Source organism: Streptopelia decaocto, assembly GCF_964273445.1.
Source record: "Streptopelia decaocto genome assembly, chromosome: 10".
Lineage (NCBI taxonomy): Eukaryota > Metazoa > Chordata > Aves > Columbiformes > Columbidae > Streptopelia > Streptopelia decaocto.
This window is the reverse complement of record NC_138665.1, coordinates 1,466,268-1,491,751: the sequence shown is the minus strand read 5'-3', so window position 1 is coordinate 1,491,751 and position 25,484 is coordinate 1,466,268. Positions and strand designations below refer to the sequence as shown.

Here is a 25,484-nt window from a genome sequence, read left to right as displayed (position 1 = left end):
CTTCAATAAATTGAACTGTATCTACTTATTAAAAAACCAAACCCTCAAAAGGGAATTTTTAAACTCTTAATTTGTAGTAGTACTCTACATCCAACCTGAGTATCTTTCACCTGTTTAGACATATTTGTAAGTAAAAATATTTCTCTTGGGGGAAATGCCCACAACAGTGTTAATAACTGAGCAGAGCAGGATCAACGTGGCAGTGTTTAAGGAGCCATTAATAGTCACTGTAGTCCCTTCATCTCTCTGAACCGCGGTGTCTGTCCTGGTGCGTGGGACATGGAGCTGCAGCAGACAGATGTTCACTGTGCCAAAAACCAGATGTTGCAGAAGCCCAGTGTAAACTAAACCCTCTATTGAGCATTCCTGTGCACATCAACAGTTTACTGGGCGCTGCTGCTCGTTGCCGTTCGTGACTTGTTTTTGTCTCTCCAAGCAGAGTTCTGCAGTCAGCGCAGACCGCGCAGGCCCCGGATGACGACTCCTGGAAGGACGGGTGTTACTGACACTGCCAAACACACAGCGCTGTGACACTGACCCCAGCTGGCTGGGCGAGAAAACCTCACTGGGAAATGACGAGAGACCCGTCACAGTGCAGGCTGGTGTATATAGTCCCTATCCTCACCTTCTGCCGAGAGCCCAGCCTCTTCCTGGCGGAGCAGCTGTGTTTCCACCGTTCAAAACGTTGCTGAAATCCGAGTCTTCCTTTGAAGACTGAAAAGAGCCTTATTTCACATAAACCTCTTCTTGCAGCCCTTTGGAAGGTTTGTCACACAAGAACTTGGCAGGTGTCCTGCTCCTGAGGACACTTGCCACTCGTCCTGTTTGTGCCAGAAAGCAGCTTTGAGCCGTTGCTGCGGCGCATTGCACAGCAGCGGCTTGGGGAGACTAGAAATAGTTACATAGGTGTTAGAAACAAGACTTTTTAAATTCAACCTGTTGTACTTTGTCTGAAACTCAACTGGTTTTGGTTTTGGTTTTTTTTTACGTCTGTATAGAATGTATTTCTGCTACTTTTTATTGTTTGTTCTAGAAGATGAAGCAGGTTTTTATATCTGTAGTACACTTTGAGCTGTCGTGTTCAGGTGTGTGCAGCACAGGCCCCGGGTGAAGGAGCCGTACACAATATTTGTGTGGGGTTGTGAACAGGTGATGCTACTTGAAAACTGTTGATCAGCATCTTCCTATCTCAGACACAGAACTAACAACCACCGGTTAAAAGTGAACTTTTAACCAATAACCCCCCTGACTGATATGACTTGAAATGTTTCCCTTCACTCTCTTCCAACTGCCCTCGTTTTTGTAGAAGAGTTTTCTACTGTCTCTTTGGCTGTGAAGGATTCTCAGTGTCCTTTTTCCTCAGCAAGTGCTGGGTGCTATGAATACAGTCTTAGTACAGAAAATATGCACTGATAGCAACGTTCTCCCTGCCATCAATGTGATTTTGATAGCGTAGTTTAATAAAACTGTTATGGTGCTGAAATAGATCTGCTTTATTCAGCTGATGTGCCTGATGTCTGAGTGGTTTTTGTGCTGGGAATGAGGCTTTTCACGACCAACTGCTTCTGCATTTCAACTCTTAAGGCTCTCCATAGGTAAATGGGGGAAGTCTATGGTCCCAGTCTTGATAGTTACCTTAAATCTTGGATTTCATGAGTGAGGTGGGTGTTAGCGAAGGAGAGCTTAATTCGCACCAGCTGAGTGTCAGGAGGATGGAGCCAGGCTCTTCTGGGTGACAACCAGTGACAGGATAAGGGGCAATGGGTGCAAACTCGAACACAGGAGGTTCCACTGAAAGAGGAGAAGAAACTTGTTTGGGGTGAGGGTGGCAGAGCCTGGCCCAGGCTGCCCAGGGGGGTTGTGGAGTCTCCTTCTGTGCAGACATTCCAACCCGCCTGGACACCTTCCTGTGTAACCTCATCTGGGTGTTCCTGCTCCATGGGGGGATTGACCTGGGTGAGCTTTCCAGGGCCCTTCCAACCCCTGACACTCTGGGATTCTGTGTTCATGTCTTTTCTAGGTGACCATCCACAAGCAGCTGAAGCAGAACAAAATAGAGGGAAAAAAACCCCTTGCGAACAGGCAGCCCTGCAGGCTGCTTTACAGCAGAGGTCACTTTGTGCATCAGGTTTGTTTTAGAAAGAAAAAGAAAGGGAAGAATGTTGGTATCAAACTGCTGTTCCTGTGTCACCCACTCACCTCTTGAGATGCATCTGTAAGCAAGTAACCGAAAAGGGTTTCTTTCTCCTGTTCCATTTGCTCATTCAAATGAATAATGTTTCACTGTCAAGTACCATTATTTTCCTGAAGTTGAAATAACCCTCTTCTACTTGAGAGCAGCTTTGTAAAGCTCAGAGCCAGTTCCACCTTGGTGGGAGAGCACAAAGGTTCTGAGCAATGTTACAGCTGAGAGAAGAGGCAGAGGAGACTGAAGTAGAGCTATTGCTCATTCTCAGGATGCAAACATCTCCCTTCCACATGTGAGTGTCAGAGACAACTGGTTTTACAAAGAGCCTTCTTGCTATCCCCTGATATCCCCAGCAGGTTTGATGGCAAACGTTCTTTTCTAATACTTGTGCCTGGTAGAAAAGCTGGAACCTGGTCCCAATGAACTTACTTACCTTCCCACTGCACAGAAAGATAAAACCCAGCAGCACAGCACTTTGATTTCTGTTTGAGAGCTCTCCTTTTGCTGTTGAAGTGGTCTACATCCCAAAGGCAGCTGCTGGGCCATTTAATAGTTACTTAACAGATACTTAATGCTAGGTAAAGAAAACCTTTCTGGAAAAGTAACCTCTTTAAGTAGGTTTAAGCTTATAGTCTAGTTAAAGCTTAGACATATGATATTGTTTCTGTGAAGAATCGCAGAATGGATGGCTACAGAGATACAGATTTGGATACACATTTCTAGGCAGACCAGAAGCTAAAAAGCAGTAAAACTGTTAACCAGGGCCTTATTCTGAGTTGAGCTTCTGCCTGAATTCACAGGCATTTAAAATACAAATTAATACTGACGGCAAACTGGTTGTTTGCTCTTCGTCCATATATCACAAACATTAAACACAAACCCCAGCTCTGTAAGAGCTATCACACTAATTAGATGTTAATCTAAGCTGTTCTCACACAAAGTGGTTTTCCTTCAGATTTTTATATTCCAGATCATCCTGAGGCCTGGCAGGTAGCGCTAGAATGTAACTTGGCCTCAAACCAAGATAACAATCAACTGAACTCCAAGTTTCTGCAAGTTTAAGAGGAAATCCAACTCCCTCATAGTGATGCATGAGCTGCTTCCAAAACAACCCTGCAGCAGCACTGAAACATCCCGAGGTAGGATGTACAATAAACTCTTTGAGAAAAGTGGCTTCTTTGCAGCTGTGGCTCGAGAAGAGGAAAGGAGCCACTGCTGGGGATTTCCCTCAGGACAGTGGGGTTTTAGACCGCTGAAAATTGCTCTAAGAGCGTTTACGCAGCCTTTCCGAGCCCTTGTCATCGCCCAATCCAAGTCAGACCCCTGCCCAAGCTGGCAGGTTTTAAAGCCACCGCAGAACCGATCTCCCAGAGTAGTTTCCACCACCAGCCAACATCCGGTCCCAGCTTGCACAAAAGAACGCTGCTTTCTGTACAGGAATTTTATTTAAATCAAGTTAACTTTGTTTTTACACTAATGCCTCAGTGCATCCTTTAAAAGGCAAGGAAGTAACTTTCTTTAAAAAGTATTTGTACATAAGACAACAAATCATAGAAATTAACACAGTAACATCAACAATCCCTAAAACATGCACAGTTGTACACGGAACTGTGGGCGGCTGCAAGAGCAGGAGGTCAGAGGAAGGGAATCTTTCAGTTTTACATTCGAGTCACACAAATGGAAAGAGATGCCAGTGACCGCAGTGCTGAGCAGAACCGCTGACACCTGGATATCCAGATCTGATTACCCTTAGTTAAATTGCAGCTGAAAATCCAAATAAGCACACAGTTTATAGAACTCTTATCTGCTGGAAAGCTCTGTGGTCAGTTAACATACACCAAGAGAAGCAGGTGGAGGAGCAGCAGTTCCACGTCCAGCCGGTGTTGCAGGGAGCCCACGGCACCAAGCAAGCGCTCGAGTTTAGTCCCAGGTTAAGCCTCCCCTTCCTCTACCTCAAGAGCTTCCAGCCACCAGTAGAAGCCACTTCCCTGGGCCAAAAAGATGCATCTTTATAGATCATCTGATGCTTTTATGCAATTTCTGTTGTTTCTGTTTTTTTCTCTTAGAAACAAGCCTGTAAGATCCAAGAAAAGTCCCTCCACCCCTCACCCTAGGCAACAACAGCTTAGCTCCATAAGCCAGGCCTGGCCTGCCAGCTTGGATGTCCAGCTGGGACAGATGGACACGCAGCTCCTGAGCTGCACAGCCTCAGCAAACCTGCCCCTACATTTGGTTATTAGCCTTGGGTTTGGTTTTGTTTTCTTTGCCTGTTACTGCATCCTCTGAAAGGGCCTTTCTTCTTCCAGCCATACAGCCCGGCCACCAGCTCCAACCTTCTGTCCGTCCTCCGTCCGGATTTTAGCACACACCTTCAGAGTGGAAGCACAAGCAGCAGACACCTGACACCTCACTGGCCCCCAGTTTCACTTTAACAAGTGATAACATTAGTAATTCCTTTTAGTCCACCCTCAAAAGAAGAACAGGAGAAATAACGTGAGAAAGCAGATACATTACTGCAACCTTAACTATATGCAACCATCTCCTTTACTGTTTAAGCCACAAATTAAGGGGGAGGAGATGAGGAAGAAGTGAGGATGAAGAGGCAGCCGTTTCAAAATGCTGAGGTGACCCAACACCCTTACTGCCACCTGCAGAAAACCCTCCAGGAAACAGGGGGGTTTCATACAGAAGCAGCGCTCGCACCTCACAGCGTGTAAAGCCCCGGCTCAAAAGCCGTTCTTTTTGTTACCACCAGTGTTAGACCGACAACCCGGACGTGTTGAAACCACAAGAGGCTGGAGGTGTAGGGAGCTGTAAAAAGTGGAAATTCACGTACAGCCATCTCGTCCTCCCCCCGCCAGGACAGTTTCCAGCAGCGCTGCTCTGCCCTCGCACGCTCACACCCAAGTGCAAAGCTACACGGACACAAGGCCAGCATGCACGGAACCCTCCGGAGCAGGACACAGTGCCCACCCAGCTGAGAAGGGTGTAGTTGGGACAGAAGAAGGAACAAACAAACAAATAATCCCTTCAAGTAATTTAAACCAGCCCGTTCTTGAGGTTCCAGCTGCACAGTGACCAGCTGGGCCTGGTTGGGGTGGTAAGGCAAACAAGTCTGAAGTCCTGGAGGGATGGAAGAATGAGAAGGTGTCAGTAGTGAAAGATTAAGAGTTATTCGGTAGGTTGCTTCTTCAGACTCCTGTGATTCTCATCTCCAAGTGACCGGCACCAGCCGCCTCCAGTTACTTCTGCACGCAGCTCGGCCACGCCAGCCCACCGCAGGCGGCCGACAGGACGATGTACATGATCACCTGGGGAAAGAAAACAGCCCTTCAGTACTGCCGGCCTTCGGCCTGGCAACCGAAACACGAGCCTGGGCACCCCGGGTAACAAAACCCTTTGACTGTGGTTATGTATAGTCAACCAAGGGCTGGGCATAGCTGACTCCAGGTTGGAGGAGCGGTGACAAATATATCAGACTGAAAGAAATCCGGTCACTCTTACTTCTGGGTCTTCCTTTCACCTGTGCACAATCATACACCCATGGCAATTTTGTGGTCAAGAGTGCTCTCAGCTTTCCTTTTGAAGTGACAATTAAATCTTCTTGCTATAGGTATATAACACAAATAATGATGATAACAATTTTTGCTGTACCCTTTCTGGAGAGGGAATGGCAGAAGATGTGCCAGGGAGGGTCAGTGGGACATGAGGAAAAGGTTCTTCACCCAGAGGTGCTGGACACCGAACAGGCTCCTCAGGGAGGTGTCACGGCCCCAGCCTGACAGTGTTCAAGAAGAGACTGGACACCGTGCTCAGACACACGGGGTGACCTGTGGGGTGTCCTGTGCAGGGACAGGAGCTGGACTCCATGATCCTTGTGGGTCCTTCCAGCTCAGGACATTTTGTGATCTATGAAATAACTTGTCAAATGCCCTCCAGGACTTGGTGTTGGTGCCTCTTCCTCCACAACCTTGCGGCAACATGGGGATCAGAACTGTCTTCTTGCACAACACAAACCCTGCAGTTACACCTCAGCGTCCTCACGTTAGCACTGGCTGCAGTTACCACCAGCTGGAGTCACATGAGCATATCGAAAAAAGCTACGTAGAAGTTAAATAACGGGATAACAACAGGACTGAGGCCTAAAAAGCCCCTAGAGCAGCTGTACACTCAACAGCTCAGCTTCTAACAGAGCAGCGAGGCAGCTGTCAATGACAGAACAGCCTGGAAAGCTTTTCCTATTGCCTTGCCAAGAAAACTGCCTGGCACGATGCTCCTCTCCTCCCACACCACCATCAGAGCACTTGTTCTGCAGCCAGGACCCTTCCAGGCACAGAGCTGGGTACACGTGGGTCTAAAGACAATAACACGCTATTGGTATTTTCCAGTAATTAGGCTTGACTTAAAGGTTATTGTGCTCCATACTTACAATTGATACAATGATGAGGACAATGGTCAGCTTGAGGTTCTTCATACACATGGCTCTAGCAAGGTTCCTGCTGGTAGTTTTGAATGTGACTGACTACAAGAGAAATTAAAACAACTAATTAATTCCCTGCTGCAAAAAGACGCTGCATCCCAAGAAGCCAAATGAAGAGGCTTTTTCCAGCTGCTGCATCCCCAATAACCCAAACCACTGCAGTTATCTCTTCCAGAGCCATTTAACTCCTGCACTTCAATACAGAACTGAACAGGCATGAAGGCAAAACTCTCCCAGATTATTTCAGGGACGAGATAAAGTGCGAGGTTAAGTCTAGTACCAGCTCGGGGTTGTGCCTACCCAGGCTCAGCTTGGGCAATTAAACACAGAGCATCACTAGGGCCTTAGGCTGCCCACAAGGATTAGTTCACCTAAGAGTACTGCTGGTTGGGTTCTTGCTTGACTTCTCACCTTTTGGGAACTGAAATGCTCCAAAGCATTTATGGAACTACTGTTCTCATCACCAACATATTACACGCAACTTTCTTACACCTGCCAACACGAGACAAGCCACATCGCTGCTACTGACTGCAGTTCCACAGGTGCCTTTAGTGCCAGAACGTTCCTCCAGTATTCGGGCTTCCTGCATTTTATGGAAAGCTCTGTTCCAGGTTGTTCTGTTCCAAGTCTCCGCTCTGAACCCCAATTCCACCCATTCTAAACACACCACATGACCTCGAACACCCACCGAGCTGTTTCAGCACAACTATTTTCACGCTCTCCCTGAACGGCTCATGCAAGGAGCCGCCTCCCCGGACAAAGGCTGAACAGCCAGAACAAGCCCATTCACCAGCACACTCTGCTGGTTACTGTTGTTTTCCTGACAAACCACCCCCAAAGCTTTTCAGATAAGTGTCATTTGACTCTGAGTGGATTTCCACGCTCAGCTTTGCGAGTGTTTCTCTTGCTGGGCTGTGCAGTCTCTACGGGTGGATGCGAACTGCTGGGTACCAACACACCTCAGCCCAGACACGTTCTCTGGAGGACAGGACTACACTGACCACCAGCTTCCTCAGACTCTCTCCCAAAACAGGGCCCTAGAACCCATAGGAGGGTTCTAACACGTCGGGTTTATCTACAATATTCTGGTGGTGAAGGCTCCTACAGGAGTGGTAAAACACAGACCATTACTGAAGGTGCAGGACTTCAGCCCTGGATCTCCTGCAACATTCACCACACCAGAGGCGTATCCCACTCTTTCATTTTCTGCCTGGTTTCAAAGAACCAGCATTCCCTGGGAGGGCTTGTACCTGAATTTGGCCTAACTGCTGAAGGAATCCCAGCCCGTTTGTCTAAACCATTACCTGAGGTCAGGCCACGTCTCACCACCACCTGAGGAAGGTTTAAGCTGGAGGACGGAACTCCTGACTGGGTAAGCTCCAGGCATCTTCACTACCTCACTAAAGCGTGAATACTTTTTGTCACTTTAGAGACATTTGGATCTCCACAAGCCCCGTACAGGAGCTCCTGGCGCTCCTCTGGGTTGAGGGAGATGCTGAGCCAGGTCTAGGGATTCCCAGAGGAAAGACAAAAAAGCTTCCTGAGCTGAAGGAGGCTGAGGGAGCTGGGGCTCTGGAGCTTGGAGGAGACTAAGGGGGGGACTCATTCCTGGGGATCAATATGGAAAGGGGGAGTGTCAGGAGGATGGAGCCAGGCTCTTCTGGTGACAACCAGTGACAGGACAAGGGGCAATGGGTGCAAACTGGAACACGGGAGGTTCCACTTAAATTTGAGGAGAAACTTGTTGGGGGTGAGGGTGTCAGAGCCTGGCCCAGGCTGCCCAGGGGGGTTGTGGAGTCTCCTTCTCTGCAGACATTCCAACCCGCCTGGACACCTTCCTGTGTAACCTCATCTGGGTGTTCCTGCTCCATGGGGGGATTGCACTGGATGAGCTTTCCAGGGCCCTTCCAACCCCTGACACTCTGGGATTCTGTGATTAACACGTTGCCAGTTTACCTGCATCAAGCTGACTTCAGACCCGGCTGCAAGAGAATTTTAATTACGATCTTTAACCTTCCTATTGCTCGACACAAAGAATGGGTTTTCCGCGCCTTGGGCACAAGAGATGAAGACAAGAAACACCAGCGCTTGTGCTGGCAGCGCGTCAGCCTGAGTGTTGGTTGTGGCAAACAGGAGCAAGTTGACGACGGTTCTTTACCAGGATGGGGCGGCCCTTGGCCATCAGTGCAACCTGGTATTTAGCAGTCACCCCCAAACCCCACCAGTATGGGCGGGATACAGAACCGAGGTGCACAGGATACATTCATTCTCTTAAACAGAGCAGCGAGGCTGGGGTGCAGCTTGTGAAACAGCTACAGGGAAAGGGGGTGCTAAGACAGGACTTGTGTCTGGCACAGGGAAGGACTACCTGCAAATCTAGATGCTTCAGTGTCTGTTTAGAAGTGGCTCTAGATGCTGGTCATCACCTCCATTGCTCCCCAACAAGCACACCGGATGCAGTAACACCATTTCCCCATGTCTAAGTTCTTCCCCAGACTTACCGAATCCACAAGATTCTCTGTTTTATCGATCAGCAACTCCAGCTTCTCTCCTCTTTGTGCCACAAGGTCTGGAGAACGAAACAAATCCAAATCTGTAGGTGGAATCTCAGTGCAAAAAGCTGCTTCCAATCCCCAAGTCCAACTGCAAGCCAGGAGCTCTTGGCAGTGGCTTCTCAGCCATCAAGTATTTCTCAGCCTTTCAGAGATTGCCATGCAATGGGACTCAAGGAACAGTGTGGCAGAATGCAAACTCCCGTCTCCCCTCCCTCCTTCGATACGGAAGGCGCAGACACATCTCCCTCTCTCTCTGCTGCTTGAGGCCAACGGCTTCTTTTGTTTGGCCCTGGAGCCCCTGGCCAGGGCCGTTAAGAGAGGAGAAGGGAGCGCCGAGGCGCCAGGAGCCGCTGGGCGCCCACGGCCAGTGTGGGGGATGTTTGGAGGCTTCAGGGGCACCCAGAGCCAGAGTGGGGGTGCAGAGAAGCTTCTGGAATGCCCACAGTCAGATCTGATCAGGCTATAAAAACGGGGTTCTTGTCGAGGCTCGGTCCCTTGTGCAATCCTCCTGGAGTTATGAGCTGAGCCGCTGCCACCAGGAGCTACATCACCCCCACCTCCCCAGGATGGAGACTCCGCTTGCCTTGCCACCACATGTGTGAGTAAATTAACCCTCACAGGATTGCGAGTGTATCCACTTTCCATGCACATTTGCACGTGTATTTATACTTTCCGTGCTCAATATGAGCACGTGTATAAATTAATCCTCGCGTAATCGCGACTGTATTTTCCTCCCGTGCTTCCACATAAGCACGTGTAATATTCTGTGCACATTTGCACATGTATTTCTCCTCGCAGGATTGCGAGTGTATTATAAATTTCCCCTCGCAGAATCGCGAGTGTACACTTCCCGTGCTCAATACGAGTACGTGTATCCCTATAAAATAACCCCACACCGTGTTCAGGCAAGTGTGGACTCCTCCCGGACTCAGAGACGGCTCCGGCATTGTTTTGGTGAAGCCACGTGCATGCACTCTGTGGACCTCTGGTTGTATTAGTTGCTGCCCCTTAATAGTTTTTCTCAACTGATATCCGAACCTGTATTCAAGTCACTTTGGAGAGCTAAAACCCCATCTTCCACCAGTCAATCTGCTGTACCTTTTTTTTACCAAATAAAGGTTTGTTTTGGACCCCGTTGTCCCCTAACTAACCTCAGGGTGCCTCCATGACAAACAGTCTCACATCACACAGGCTACGTTTTCAGACTGACCCGGCTCAATTATGGTCAATTCCAGATCTAACCCTCTACTTTTAAGTAGTCAGACTTGTCCAAACCCAAACCAGAGTCTGACACACACACATACACACACACAAAATACAAGCTACTGAGGAGGATTTTCATCACGGCAGCTGCAGGAATACCACAGTGACAAACAGGCCAAACCCTGAGCTTCACCCCATGGCAAGTTCATCTCCAACAGCGCTCCTCATGCCCATGGGCCACCTCAGCCACGCTCAACACAAGCTGCAAACTCCGCGCTTCCCCAGCCCCTTGTTCATCAAGCTCGTCCTGTCACAAATGGCCACCCCACCATCAGCTTCGCTCTCGGTGGCTCCTGCAGAACCACCGGGGGGACTGTGCACACGAGGCCCCGTGGGAAGGTACGTACCTATGTTTCGAACCATGATTCCTTTAAGTTCGTCGATTTGAGCTTGCGTCTCTGCCACCTGGTCAGTGCCCTTGCTCTCCGAGTGGTATTTCTGTAACAAAGGAATAGTAAAAGCAGATTAAAGGAGTCCCACAGTGCTTGCAGAACCAAAGGAGGGAAACTGAGGTGAAGTCAGCATTGGACAGCACAGTTCTGCTGTTTCTGTATCAGTCTGAAGTCCCTGCTCTCATCACAGGTCCTCTGCAATCAAACTGTCAGCCACGGCTCTTGTCCCACTCCCTGTAAGTCACCTCTGTCCAGGGACACAGGTCTCTATAGCAAAAATCACAGATAAACTGTTGCTTTCCTCTCAACTTGTAGCCATTTCACTCACATCTAGAGACCTTCACAAAAAAATCTCTATTTTAGATAGAGCCCATCTAAGGAGACTGACAGCAGAGGCCAGGACTCGACCACGATTGCTCTGCTTCATGACCACTCATGAGGCTACTTAAACCCCAATTTTCTTCTGAATGAGTGTTCGATTTGCATCCATTTCTGACAACATGAGAAGCAAGAGTCTCCACCACTAACAGCATCCACACGCTCAGGTGATAATTAATGGCTATAGCACCGAATGCGACAGCTCCTTTGCATCCTTTCAGGGTTTAGTGTTCTAGAAGAAGGGTCAGCACAGTCCTGCCCTCGCACCACGGGGAGGGTTTGATCCATGGGGCGCTCAGCTCAGCCGGTTTTAGAGCCACGTGAGGGAAGAGCTTTCCGTCCACACCGAGCTGCTGTTAGTTGGTGCCTGGGTTTCTATCAGTAGGCAGCTCCTCTCACGCTTCAGAGAAATGGAAAGGCTGGGATTTGGAGAGGAATATCTGAAGACAGCCTGGCTCTTCCGATAAGGCGACTCATTAAGCTTATTCCAGCCATGAACAGCTTACAATTTGACGAGTCATCACTTGATACAGTTCCATTCTCCGAAGGAAAAACTCAGTGTCACCACGTCTAGGAAGTCAATCTAATTTATTACGCACAACGCACTGGGAACTTCTGAAGCCACACTGGCATTATTACCCGTTGCTTCCCATCTGCTGCATAAGCCAAGGAACAGTTTCTGCAATGAACTTTGTGCCAGTCTCCATGCCCCACATCACCTCCGCCCGTCACCAAGGGCACAAGCAGCTCCTTTAACTCCTACACAAACGTCAGGCAGCAAGAGTGCAAGTGCAAATCACAGAGTCACAGAATGTCAGGGGTTGAAGGGACCTGGAAAGCTCATCCAGTGCAATCCCCCATGGAGCAGGAACACCCAGATGAGGTTACACAGGAAGGTGTCCAGGCGGGTTGGAATGTCTGCACAGAAGGAGACTCCACAACCTCCCTGGGCAGCCTGGGCCAGGCTCTGCCACCCTCACCGGGAACAAGTTTCTTCTCATACTTAAGTGGAACCTCCTGTGTTCCAGTTTGCACCCATTGCCCCTTGTCCTGTCACTGATTGTCACCCAGAAGAGCCTGGCTCCATCCTCCTGACACTCCCCTTTTCCATATTGATCCCCAGGAATGAGTCACCCCTCAGTCTCCTCTTGTCCAGCTCCAGAGCCCCAGCTCCCTCAGCCTTTCCTCACACGGGAGATGCTCCACTCCCTTCAGCATCTTGGTGGCTGCGCTGGACTCTCTCCAGCAGTTCCCTGTCCTGCTGGAACTGAGGGGCCACAACTGGACACAAGATTCCAGGTGTGGTCTCCCCAGGGCAGAGCAGAGGGGCAGGAGAACCTCTCTGACCTACTGACCACCCCCTTCTAACCCACCCCAGGTCCCATTGGCTTCCTGGCCACAAGGGCCCAGTGCTGGCTCATGGTCATCCTGCTGTCCCCAGGACCCCCAGGTCCCTTTCCCCTACGCTGCTCTCCAACAGGTCATTCCCCAACTTATACTGGAACCTGGGGTTGTTCCTGCCCAGATGCAGGACTCTACACTTGCCCTTGTTATATTTCATTAAATTTCATTCATTCATTTAATTATCACCTTCACCCTGCACCTCAACACGCCACCACGACTGCTGGAGAGCATTATAAAGCTCGCCCAGTTTCTACACATACAGACAAGAGCTGTGCTCCTGGGTCACCAGCAAAGCACTTCTCCTCCTGCACCGTAACACCACCAATCCTGACATTTTCAGTAGATCAGCCAGAAAAATCCAAGTCCTTCATAGAGAACAGCAGCAGCACTACTGCTCACCAGCCACAGCAAATTGAGAACGTGTACAGCACCAGTTGTAGTCACCCCAGATACAGACTGTGTACAAGCTCTGAAAGCCAATATTCCAAGCACATCTCATCTTTAATTCGATGGAGGTCTCAAAAAAAAAAAAAACCAACCCCAAAACAACATTGCTCAGGTTATGAACTTGTTTGTAGTCAAATAAGGACTCTTAAGAGTCTTCAACAGAAGATTTAAAACACTTTCCTGGCAGGAGAACATATAGCCTGGGGTTTTGTGCACTAATAGGGCTATTGATCATACGAGTCACAGGGCAGTCGTTTATTCCTTCTCTATTCTCCATCTGACTTCGTTCATTTAATGTGATATTCCATCTAGCACAGGGCTGCGTCTTCCCCAGGCCCATTTTCTCCGCACATGCTGGACGTGCAGAGCAAACACCAGGCAGGAGTGGAACTCCAACATTCCCACTACATTAACAGCTCATATTTTTAAGAGCAGCCCAATCCTCCACCTTTTTCTCCTCATCTCCCCCATAAACCACCCCCTGAAGCACAGCAGGGTGTTGTTTGCAAATCGCATCAAGCCAGCACCGTGTTAAGAAAAAGTGCCCTGTGAAATGCATCTCATTCCATAGATGGCTGAAGGGAAATACAAACATTATGCTGTGCACTTCAACGCTGCAGAAATTAGATCCACATACTGCTGTGGATCAAACAGATAAAGCAATACAACTACTTCAGCTCTTCCTGGCAGCTGTGGGCTTTGCGACATCTCAAATACAACATACAAAGCACTTCTGTAAAACGGGACGGTGGCATCAAGGCTGTGTCAGATTCCTGGGGTGAGCAAAACGAGCATCTAACTCAGCTGCGCTCCAAGAGGGAAGCGGATTCCAGCCCAACATTTCCCTTCAGGAGTCCAAGAACAGAGCCAGAGTAGCTTCTGAAACCTGGAAATTCCTCAAAAAAAGGAGACCGACAGTGTTCTCTATGTTCCCTAACAACAGCTGGAACGTGGCTTTAGTGTTGGAGAAACTGCTTTTGCAAGGACTGCAGTGCAAACAGTCCCTAGACCTGGAATCCAGCATCGCCCTGAACATCACTACAGCCTCCGCCGAGAAGTGCAAGTTGAGGGTGAAATAGATAACCCCCTCTCTTTTGTAACACCCTGACACTTTTAATTTGGGGGTTGGAAAGGTCCCGAGGCAAATCTCAACTGAAGAGAACGTGGGACCTTTGACAAGTCATTTATCCTGCTCTTGAACCTCCTGTCTGTGTTGGGAATGAGGTCATTGGAGCTCTGTGCAAGATTCTATGTATAAAACTTGACTGTAATCCATAAGCGAATGCCCCATCTCGCTCCAGCACTGTGACACCAACACACCATGAAGACGAGGGAAGTGAGAGGCAGTCAGGGATTACCAGATACTCAAGTTCTGAAGTTTAGTTTAAGAGAAACAGAGTAACGTGTTTGTCTTGCTTTCAGTGGAAGTGATGTCAGCTTGCACTGGGTTTGCCATTTCAAATATTACCATTAAGATCTAATCTCCAGCGCAGCTATGTGGTACAAACAATTAAAGCATCACTATTATCCCACTTTTTACCACTCAGTGAAGCAACCCAGCTGCAGAGCAAGCGCAGGAAGAACAACCAGCTCCGCTGGCTTCGCACCCCGGCTCAGCACGGCACTCCAGCTCCCAGGGAGAAAACACAAGGAGAATTTCTGGGGAGAAGTTTGGCTTGGTAGGGAAAGCCCATTTAGCAACAGATCTTACCAGCTGCGCGGCTAGGACACTGGAGAACTCGCTGTTCATTGCATAGGGAAGGGCTGTCTGCGCTCTTGAGCCATACGTGGTCTGAAACCTCTTCTTGATTTCGTTCAGGAAGCTGAAGGCTCTGGATCGTTCAAAGTCCTGGAAGGAAGAGAGCAGACCATGTCCAGACCTGTGGCGTGGTGGGAACAATGAAGTCTATGGTGCACGTAGCCGGTGGCAGAGAAACTAATTATGAGTTCTTAACAGGCTGCGTGTAACACAGTGGGATTTGACTGGTTATCCTGGGCTTTGAATAGCAGCCGAATTTCAGTCTCGGCTTCTTGGTTGGCAGCAGACTTGACTGGGGTATCCATAGTTCTAATTCTACACCTGGTACCTTTTCCCAGTGAGAGAGAAGTTTTTGCTTCAATACTTCCAGAATTGAGGACTATGATGCGTATTTCACTGACAATTAAAGGCTGCATTCTACATCTAGATTCTACTGCACTGGGGATGCTCAGAGGGAAACTGGGCAAACCCAAGAACTTAACCTCAAAACTAACTATTCAAATGCATTAGAGTTCCAGGCTGTAACTGATGTGGATGAGAACACAAGCTGTAGCTCCAATGGGAAAAAAAGGCATCTCAGATTGATGTTTTCTGACATACAGATACAAAAAATGAGACAAAACCTGCAAAAAGCCTGTCTGGCAATAGCCGTAACCGAAATACTTACATCATCTGTGATGCAGAGGTATATGATCCTGTCTTGGCAGATGTAATGGAACAGATAACTGCAGAGAAGAAAAAGGAAAAAGGTCAATTTTGGAGCTGCCACCGGACTAATCTTCTAGAAGACGGTAGTGCCTGCAGGGCCTCCGAGGGCTGGAGAAGCAGAAGAACAAATTCCAGTTACTCTGCAGGAAATCGCACAGATTCCAACATATCCCAGACACCTTTGTCGAGGTACGTGTGTCTCCATTCCTATGAGCTACGTTGAATTTGAAACCGTCTACATGTTAAAGAATCCCTGGCCTCAAACACTTCACAGCACTCCCATGCCTGGCAAGAACTTTGTGGGACATTTAGTTCCAAAACAACTTCAGTTCCACATTCTACAAGTAGTTACTTGTAAAAACAAAACCTTGACAGGATACCCAGGGGGAAGATTTATGTCTAATGTGCATACAAGCATCCATGCACTAGTTCACATGTGATGACACAGCGACTTGCTTCTTTTCTTTAGCCTTATTTGTATGACCATTGGGTCATGCTGCCTTTGGTTTTCATCGTGAAGGCTGAGACAAAAGCAACCGCAGCAGAAAATGAATTAGATAGAACAATAATCAGGCTAAACAGGCTTGAATCATGTGGCGAGGTTAACTATTCATGAAAAGATGCCTTCGGTGGTGCTAAGAAAACACAGATGTCAGTTAAATACAACCCTTGACATACTGAAAAACAGTGCAAACCAATTCAAAGCAATATTTTCCTATTGAAATTAAACCAAGCTGTTATTTTAGGCCCACCAGAAAAAAAGCCCCTTAGCCTGTGCACAGCTAAACCCAAACCAGAACTGATCAGAGTGTTCTAGCCCAACTCATTGGCTTCAGCTGTTGCTTTTATATTACATTGCCCCCACACCACCAACTGATGTTCCATTAGGTGTCGTTTTCTTCTGATGAGTATAGCAGGAGAAAATAGGAACAGAGCTGCAAAACGGCCACATGAATACTTCTTCTTTTCTAATTAAAAACTCCATATCACTTTGATATCTGTATTTCCAAAGGTTTCCCCACTAAGCTTGTACAAACTCCAGAATAAAAGCAAGTTAATGCACACAGAGCTCTTGTACAGCTCTAAGGGCATAGCTCAGTCGCTTTCAAACTCAGGTTTTGTATTATATAAATAAGATGACACTGAAATAAGCTTTTGTGGTGGGCTAGAGCTATAGTTCACTGTCCTGAAGGTCTGTTCTCATTAAAAAAATAATAATCCCTGCATAGCTACACCTATTGTGAGATAAAGCTTGTCTGGTACTAACCTGGAAGCTCCCCAGTGGCTTCTAGTATCTTAACAGCAGAGACAGAATAACCCCAAGAACTCCTGATGCTAGAGGGCTGTTTTTCCTTAGAGATTGTGTAAAAGACACACAAGTTCTTAAAAACAGAAAGAATTCATTAAGTGAGTTTAAGAAGTTCAAAGTTAAAAGCAGCTCAATTTTTTTGCTGTTTCAGAAGAGGAGAAATGATCCCAGACAGACAGACACCAGGGCAATTCTCCCTTGCCAGGCAGAAGGGTCCCCAAAACCCTACAGCCAGGAAGGACGATAACTCCTGGGGCTCCTTCAGCTTCACAGCTGTAATGTTCTGCCCGTTTATTGTGGCCTAGGAAAAAAAGAGGCTATTCTGTATCACCGCAATCCAAAAGCCTTGCTTTTTGACAGGAGGAAGAAGTTGCCAGCTCCAGACATGTGTGTGTGAAAATATTGAATCCCCGCGCAAACAGAGGGCTGGAAACTCTTCCTTCCCCTCTCCCAGAGGGCCGGCAGGTTTGGGAGATGCTGACTGAAGAGCTGGTTGTCCAAATCACAGAAAAAAGCCAATGTAAGACTTGTCAGAAGGAACGAAATTCAGCAACGACGCCCAGAGCTGCAAAATGGCACCTGTGTGTTTTAACAGCACAATGCAAAGCAAAACAAGCACAAACTGCAGTGATCTTCTGCCATGTTTGTTAAATCCTCGTTAAGGAAACAGTGAGTAATGAGCAAAAGACGACACTTTGCTTCACAAGTGCAGATGCACTGGTCACCTATCAGGGCTCCCCAGCAAAGAGCAAACCCATCTCTACCACGATTCAAGTGTTCATTGATAAAAATGCACCACGGCACTCCTAAAACTCAACTTTGTACTTGGTTGAACAGCACTCACAGCAAAGTTAAAACAAAAGAACGGGACTGTACCCTTAAAATTACAGTAGTAAAAAAAATAATAATAAAAAGAATGTTCAGGATCCAAAGCACTTCAGAGCACAGTGCAGGCAGGTTCTACTCACAAGCCAGGGAAGGATGCGGGAAGACTACCCCAATTCTTCTCTCTTGAATCCTCATGCAGCTAAAACAGCTTTAACACAACAGCTTGGGCAATATTGAGAATCCAGCCACGCTGCCAAGTCCAAAGACAGAGCTGATATGGGGTCCAACACTTCTAAATTCGCTTTGTCCACAGTTCTTCCTTTAGTTTGCACACTAGCACATTGATCTCCCTACTTTATTCGTGCAATAAATCAGCATAGTTCCAACTGATAAAACATCTAATCCCTCTATCTTGTCTATACTGACCAAGGGCTGTTCTGAGACCTGTACAAGTCTGAGACTGGATTTGTGGTAGCTCAGGATGACTCTACAAAATCTGCCAGCACAACTTCTCTTAAAGCAACCAGGATCCACAAGTGATCTGCGAAGGGTGACACTTTTACCTAAAGCCACGTTCAAGCCTGAGAAAAGCCAGCAAAAGGCTCCACAAGTCAAACACCAAAGACTCCAACAGTTTGATATCCACAGCTGTGCACCCTGCAGCTCACTTTGGAGTTGCAGGAAAATAGAAAACTTCATTTCGTAGCAGCTGCCTCGGTACTTATTGCTTAAGCTACATTCAAATCGTGGTTACGCTGCAAAGTTCTGGGGAAAGAAAGTAGCTATTGAGCTGACTGCGTATGCAGCAGCACACAAACACATCCAAGTATGAGTTTGGCTACACACCATTTATTCCCATCCTCGCGCATGTTCACTGCTCTCTCCTCCCATACCCAGAAGAGAAGCATTACTCACTTCCCATGTGAATAGGTCAGCTTGTTGTTTTCAGACGGTATTTTCGCCAGGATCTGCTCCGTCACCTCCAGGAAGTTTCCCCCACACCAGGCGTGCTTGGCGAGGATGGTTGTGCCCCTCGCCACCACAGCGAACAGGATAGCCATGGCTCCGCGCTACCTGCCAATAAACACACCGCCGAATTAGCCTCGCGTTCTCTGGCACATAAAGTATCATCATCTAAACTGTGTTCTCTCAGCCCTCAACAGCACGGGAGGCATAAACTCGTTTGATGCTTCGACAGGATACTCTTATCAGAAAGCTGCTCTCATTTCCCCTTTTAGGTTCTGTTCATCACCACGACTACAATAACCTCCAGAAGGCTTTTCTTATTGCAACTGCGTGGTCTCCTACAGTCAAGTCACCCCATAAAGAGTTTTGCCTGCCTTGTTTCCACCTAGATTTCTAGCTATTAGTACTCTTTTATTTTGCTCTTCAACTGACCCTTAAGGTTTTTCTTGCTTGTGATTGAAAGAACAGCCTGTGGGCAGCAAGCTCCAGTTCAGAATAGAAGTCACTGTCTTGCAGCTTCGTTAACAGCAGCTGATTATACAGACCAAGCCCACCATCCCAACACATGATTGCTCAGGGGTGAGGCCCTGGCTTTGATTGCTCTCGAACCGAAGCAGAAAAACTGCCCCTTGTTACAGTCACATCACACATGTTCCCTTTTGATAGTCCAGGGACACTTACTGAGCATATGTTGTCCCCAGACTTCTGTAAAAGCAAATAATCTGTGCTTCTCAAAGCAAGACGGTGCATTTGCAAACCGATTATCCTTAGCTACACACCCTTTCTACAAACCAACCTTCTTGCCTATGTATCAAATCGGACAGGTTACAGTGTGCAAGTGTTTGAGGGCCAGACTTCTGCGAAGTCTCCAGAGCTGGAAAAATGTGCCTGCTGTCATATAAAGGGACGTACTTAATCAGCTCAAGTATCATCACATTAACCTACTGACAGACCCAAGATTTAGCATGTGAGACCACAGCTGTGACATCTGCTCAGCTGATCCAGTACATCCATAAGCCTCTTTTCTGCTTGGGAAAGACTTACGAAGACTTTTGACCTCATGAAAATAAAAAAATCTTATTTTTCACTTTGCACTTGACTGCCCTTAATATTGCCCGTGTCTAGAAACATCTGCATTCCAGCTGGAAATATCCCACACCTACGTCAATGCAACCAAGTAGATTGGAGATCTCTGTAGAAACAGGTACAAGAGCAGAGAAGCAGTGGTTTAGCTTCAGGATCTCAAGACTAAACATAAGCTATGAACAGCCAGACTTTCCACCCCTCTGGCACTGACCGAAGTGACGTATTGATCTCTTTTGTATCATGGGTTGGTCCTGCTGGATACCACGCAGACAGATTTGCCCTGAAGAGCTGCTGTTTCCATTTGAACTGATGCACAAACGGTCACGCAGCAGCAGAAGAGGCAGAGCTGTTAACACGCTGATACAATCGCTGCCCCATTGCGTCAGGGCTCACTTGGTATCCTGGTTTTGTTAAAAAACAGGTTTTACTTTTAGTGAATTTGCCTGTCAGCTAAAGCTTCATATCAGCTGCACGTTCCTGGAAAACCAGATACATGTTTTGGTAAACACAGCAATGGAGTGAGAAGTTATTGATAAGGATGGATGGACATCTCCCCAGAGGGGCAACGAGAAACAGGTGACCAAGAAACTGACCAACTGTGTATAACATCCCATTCACGTGATACTTCATATAAAAGTGGGAGATCACGAGGATCTTGTCCCTTTTCTTTATGGCGACATTATCAGAGGACCTTGCGAGTCGTCCCTGCGAACTGAGGCCAGTGACAGACTGAATCCAGCTCCGGTTGGCTGCAGAGTCCAGTCCAGGACTTCGGGTGCCGGCTCTGCAGTTGCTGGGACTTTCAAGATTGGTTTTGTATAATTTGTATTATTTTCTCTATTTTATCAGTAGCATTAGTAAAACATTTTTAATTTTTCCAACTCTTCTCTCTGTCCTTCTTTCCCTCCCAATCACCTGTGCTGAGTGGGAAGCGGGGAGAGGGGGGAATGGAAGGGGGGAGAGAGGGTTAACAATACATCTGCCACAGTTTTATTGTCACCCCACAATCAGAACCTTGACACTTGGTCAGTCAGAGCTCAACAGGCTTGGCCAGCAACACTCAGGTCATATCCCAAACCTCCCACAGGTCTAAGGGCTCAACACCAGAGCAAGAAAAAGAATAAAACAGTGGATTTATTCAGAGAATACACAACCGCCCAGGAGCACTGAGGGATTCAGAGCTGAAGGGAACAGAAGGCAATGGACTTCACTGGTGAAGGAACTGGGGTTTGTCCCCCTCCCTTCCAGACTGAAGCCAGCTCTGGTTTATTTATACATATCAGTGCAAAGAGACAACAGGCAGCGAAGTTTGGGTTTGTCGCCTCCAACAGACACGGGTGTGCTGGCTTGAAGGCTCACAACTGTCCTCTAACATCAAATCTGTCAGCATTGCAGAAACAAACATAAAATTTACACCTAAGAGGAGATGATCTTTAAACATAAGGACAGGTGGTGCTTATTACACTCAATAAAGTAGTGTCCATGTCCACCTGAAGAACATCATGAAAGTTACAGAATACGGGAAGCAAGGGTAACAGTTTTTCACCTAACACACTTTCTAGGGAAATTCCTCAGCGCAAAGATACCTGGGGAGAAAGAACATAAAGCAGAGAAGAAAGTCATGATCACTCACTGTACCATAAAAATGAATGTAAAGTTCCAGAACAGGTTCTTCACACAATGCGCCCTCTGAAGCTCATTCCCACATGTTATTGTGGAGGAAAAGAGTTCACATGAGTTCAGAAAGTAATTGGCAAGTTGACAGAGGAAAATAATTACTATTAAACAAATATCACTAAGCAGCCGCTCGCTGGAGCCTAAGAATTTATCATGGGCTGCTTCTGCTCCTGCACTCTTCCCCAGGCAGCCCAGCAGCCACCACGGAGCTGGACCCTCCTTGGGCCTCAGTGCAGCCACAACACTGACAACCACTTACTTCAGGATTGTATTGTTATCCAGGGAGACATACTATGAAGAACAAGTATTATCTTCAAGCAGCAGAGCAGGTGGCCCAAGTCAGATCCACAGTCCAGCCCAGGTTATGGGTTCAGCTTTAGAGCTGCTCTTGCCCACCACACTGTGCCTCTCTACAGAACAATTCACAGTTACACAAAGGCCAGTTTAGACCATGAAGCAGTTTAAAAACACGCTTCCATCCTCTCTTTCAACACTTGAACTACCAAGAACATCACATGACGAGCACAGAGCCAAGTCATTTGCAAAGCCTCTTAGAAGCCCGACCACAACCTTTTCCTTTCCAGCATCGCCGACCTGGCCTGCCAGATCACATCGCGGCATTTTAGAGCCCTCCCACTACAGAAAACCCAAAGTTCCTTCCAGAAAGCTGCATCTAGAAGAGCCCACAGGCTGGTCAGCCTGCTAACTAGCAGAGATTGCTTTTATATATATTTATTTTGTTTTAAAGCCAGCCTTAAATTGTTGCATCGACCAGATGTCTTCCTGCTTTAGAGCAGAAAAGTAGCCACAGATTCAAGTGATATTTCGCTGCCTCTGGCCTCAAAAAGCCACTCGCAGCTCTTCAAAGCACAGCGCTACAGATGTGCGAGTCTGAGGGTTACAACGTGGGACTCTAGTGCTCTAAGTTGAGACTTGCCTACCTCTCGTTAAACACAACCTGAGTAAGTTACTAATCAGTAAGTCTCCCCTCCACAGACCTGAAGAGACCAAAAGGTTTAGCCTGATGCTCACAGCATCACTTAAGATAGGAGTACCTGGACATGAGATCGAGCAGAAATGGGGATTCCTCAGAGCTAAAACATAAAGGAATGAGTAACTCCTTGGAACCTTCCTGCAGGAGCCACCACCTTCACCTGCAGGAGCTGAAGCAGAAGAGAAGCCAAGCAAAAAACACAGACCCAACATATTTATAGACAAAGATGAAACAAAGCTAAACCTCGGATAACTCAATTTAACTGCTTATCACACCACGGCCAACGGCAGCCACACGGCTGATTCTGATCTTGTAAAAATAAATCGTTAACTGAACTGCGTGCAACTGTTCCCAGTTTCTCCTGATCAAAGAGCCAGCAGCTCTTTTTCAATTAAAAAATTGAACTGTCCAGTCCTTCACAAGTGATTCTCTACAAGCTTAGACTTACCCCCTGTCCTACACCTAAGCTTTGACTAGTTTAGCAAGAAGATGCAAACTACACAAACTGCACTTGATTCTGCTTTCTACTCACTCCCGGTCTCCTCAGGTGCTCCCAATCCTAGTTTTCCTAACAATGAGGAACTGCTGAGCGGCACAAGTCAAGGAGTTTGCGAACAGTTACAACAGCACACTGATCTGCAACAATAGGAACTAAAGCAAGATCCACTCAGATCCACCGACATACAGTTGTCTGCAGTGTCGGTGCGCGGTACAACACCAGGTCGCAGTCAACAATAAACACAATTAAGCCTCTTGAGCAACCAGGTGACTGTCAGCATCAAGAAACCAATCTCTCCTCATTGCAGTCACTCAGTGAACAGGACCAGTATAAAGGAACAGTTGTAAAAGAAAAACCACCCACAAACCCTCTCCCTGCCAAAGACCAGAGCCTGCGAGGCAGCGAGCGACTAAGCTCAGAACTACAAAGCCCACACAAGCAAAGAAACGCCTTAATGCCCAGAGCAGGTGAACTCCAGGTTCAAACTGAGGATTATAAAGTGGTTTAGACAACTTCTCAAAGTCTCAGTTCTTTTAATATTGGGTATTTGCAGAACTCGCGTCAGTGAGGTGAGAGTTCAATAGCGCCCCAAGGAAGGTGACACCATAGGGCCCCACAGTCCTGTGACAGGAGGAAATCAACTCACTGAATTCACAGCCCTCTAACTTAGGAGATAACAGCCACACACTTGCCTCCAGCTGAATGGATTAAATGAAGTAAAACAGCTTAACAAGGAGCATATTTGTCTCTCTAAGCAGTGTTTCATGCAGTCCTGCAGAATCCATGTATTATTTTTGTTGGTAATACAAATCTATTAAACTGCTAGAGAACATCCCCCCTCAGAAGTTACGAGAGAATCAGGAGCTAAACCCGTTAAAATCAACCTCTTTGTACAACTGAGAGACCACAATAGTTTTCTATCTAAGCTTACAAAATTGAATGGCTGGAAGTAGCAACGACCAAACCTTTCTAAAAGAAAAACTCACATAGAGATATCAGGCAGGCCTTGCCTGGAAAGGCTCCAGATCAGGAGGGACGGGGGGAGAAGGCTGCATCCCCCAGCCACCCCAAACACACCGTGGATCCCAAGAGCTCCTCAAGCAGTGCCAGCAGCATTTGGCAGCTAATGGAGATGAAGCACAAAGGCGAGCCGAGTATTGCATTTGCGTCGCAATGACTATTTACTCATTGCAAGTCACGCTGCAAGATGCATTCTGCTGCTGTCTGCAAGGCCTTGTGCTGACAGATGGGCACAGGAAAACCTGCAGCATCTTAAAGAGAGACCGAGACACAGATTCAAACTCCAATGCGATATCTAAAACTTCAGAAAGGATGATGTGTTATTTTCCAGCGAGACACAAAACAATTTGTTTGTTGCTCTGACTTCACTGAAGATCTGGAATAAACTGCCAGATGGCAGTTGGGACAGCTGGAGCAAGAAGTGAAGCCAGAAAGCTGCACCCATCCTGTCAGCAGCACTGCCCTTACCAGCCAAGGGCAGCTCGTCGGTCCTTCTTCTCCAGAAGATTCACAGCCTCAGCACCAACGAGCAATGCAAGAAGATACTGCTTATATTTAAAGCAATTCTCTTTACAGAAAACAAGGGACATCACACTGTTACTGGCTTTAAATAAGAAACTAGTGCAGATGTTGCAACCCTGCAAGTTGCAAACTGCCCAAGTGCAATAAGAAGATCGTTTAAGCTTCAACAGAAAGTCGCCCAGACTTCCCTTTTCCTCTCCTTGGCATCTGCAAGTTATTACTGCTTTAAAGGATATTCCAACATTCAGCCCTGTGGTTTATTTGTTCATTTTAAGCTGGAGAAGGATATTTGTGCACCAACTTCGCAGAAGTTCAGCTGCGTCTCTGCCCGCACAGTTTAATTCAGGTGTCCCTGCTCCATCATTACAGAAACAAACAACCAGATAAAATTAACCCAGTTTCTCCGCCAGGCCCAACAGTTTTCTGGAGGACGGTGTAATATGTTTTAGGAGAGGTGTAAAGAAACAGAACACGGCAGTTACTGAATAAGCACCTGTCTAGGGGTAACACGCACACCCCACAGCGCGACCACAGCATCCCCCTCAACAGGCGCAACTGGAATTACTCATCACCAAAATCCACACAAGCCCTCACCCCGCGTTACACCGGCAACGCGACCCCCCGGGGTTCACCGCAGCTCCGCAGCCACGGCCTTTCCCCCGTAACCCGCTCCCAGCCCCACACCGGCACGGACACCGGCCAAGGCCTCCCCGCACCGCAGCGGCCTTGCGGGCCCGGCCCCACCGCCCCCCGGCCCGCTCAGCCCGCCCGGCCCTCTGCCCGCCCCGGGGAACCGGAGACATCGCCACTCGCTTGAGGGCAACAAGCGGCTCCCCGAGGGGCCCGGCCGGTCCGCAGGGCCCCGCCGCCGCTCACCGGCCGCCGCGGCAGGAGGGAGCGCCCGCTGAGCGCAGCCGCGCTCGGTACCGCGCAGGTACCGCCCCGCACCGGCCGCCGCCACGCTTCCGGCGGGGCCGCTGGGAGCTGTAGTGCCGCCGGGAGCTGTAGT

The 25,484-nt window shown here is 47.8% G+C and overlaps 2 protein-coding genes across 6 annotated transcripts in view; one reads left to right on the top strand and one right to left on the bottom strand.

The window, feature by feature from the left end:
- The window catches only part of LOC309444099 (SLAIN motif-containing protein-like), a 30,350-nt gene extending 28,836 nt beyond the window's left edge, over nucleotides 1–1,514 (top strand). For 3 of the 4 annotated variants that reach the window (XM_082061656.1, XM_082061653.1, XM_082061654.1), the window contains one exon: nucleotides 437–1,514. In XM_082061656.1, coding sequence (XP_081917782.1) covers nucleotides 437–506 — 70 coding nt within the window. In that variant the 3' untranslated portion in view covers nucleotides 507–1,514. The remainder of the gene's footprint in view (nucleotides 1–436) is intronic. The other variant, XM_082061655.1, reaches the window with a different exon arrangement.
- A 2,096-nt stretch (nucleotides 1,515–3,610) lies between these two features.
- On the bottom strand, nucleotides 3,611–25,451 carry VAMP7 (vesicle associated membrane protein 7). Of its 2 annotated transcripts, none has more exons than XM_082061708.1 (8): nucleotides 25,352–25,451; nucleotides 18,627–18,785; nucleotides 15,534–15,591; nucleotides 14,819–14,956; nucleotides 10,834–10,924; nucleotides 9,170–9,237; nucleotides 6,618–6,710; nucleotides 3,611–5,499 (listed from the first exon to the last, which is right to left on the bottom strand). In XM_082061708.1, the coding sequence occupies exons 2-8, from the start codon at nucleotides 18,770–18,772 to the stop codon at nucleotides 5,431–5,433; spliced, it is 663 nt and encodes a 220-aa protein (XP_081917834.1). In that variant the 5' UTR covers nucleotides 18,773–18,785; nucleotides 25,352–25,451; the 3' UTR covers nucleotides 3,611–5,430. The 2 variants fall into 2 exon arrangements, with proteins under 2 accessions (XP_081917834.1, XP_081917835.1); XM_082061709.1 differs by lacking the exon at nucleotides 25,352–25,451 and adding an exon at nucleotides 24,422–24,571.
- Between the last annotated feature and the right edge of the window lie 33 nt (nucleotides 25,452–25,484).

Bases quoted from the DNA above. Each gene is read 5' to 3' on its own strand.
- VAMP7 (XM_082061708.1), bottom strand. From the start codon at position 18,772: ATGGCTATCCTGTTCGCTGTGGTGGCGAGGGGCACAACCATCCTCGCC. The intron at 14,957-15,533 runs GTAAGTATTTCG...TCTTCCTTCCAG, and splicing joins ACCTCTGCATCACAGATGAT to GACTTTGAACGATCCAGAGC. The intron at 5,500-6,617 runs GTAAGTATGGAG...TTCTTTCCCCAG, and splicing joins TCCTCATCATTGTATCAATT to GTGATCATGTACATCGTCCT.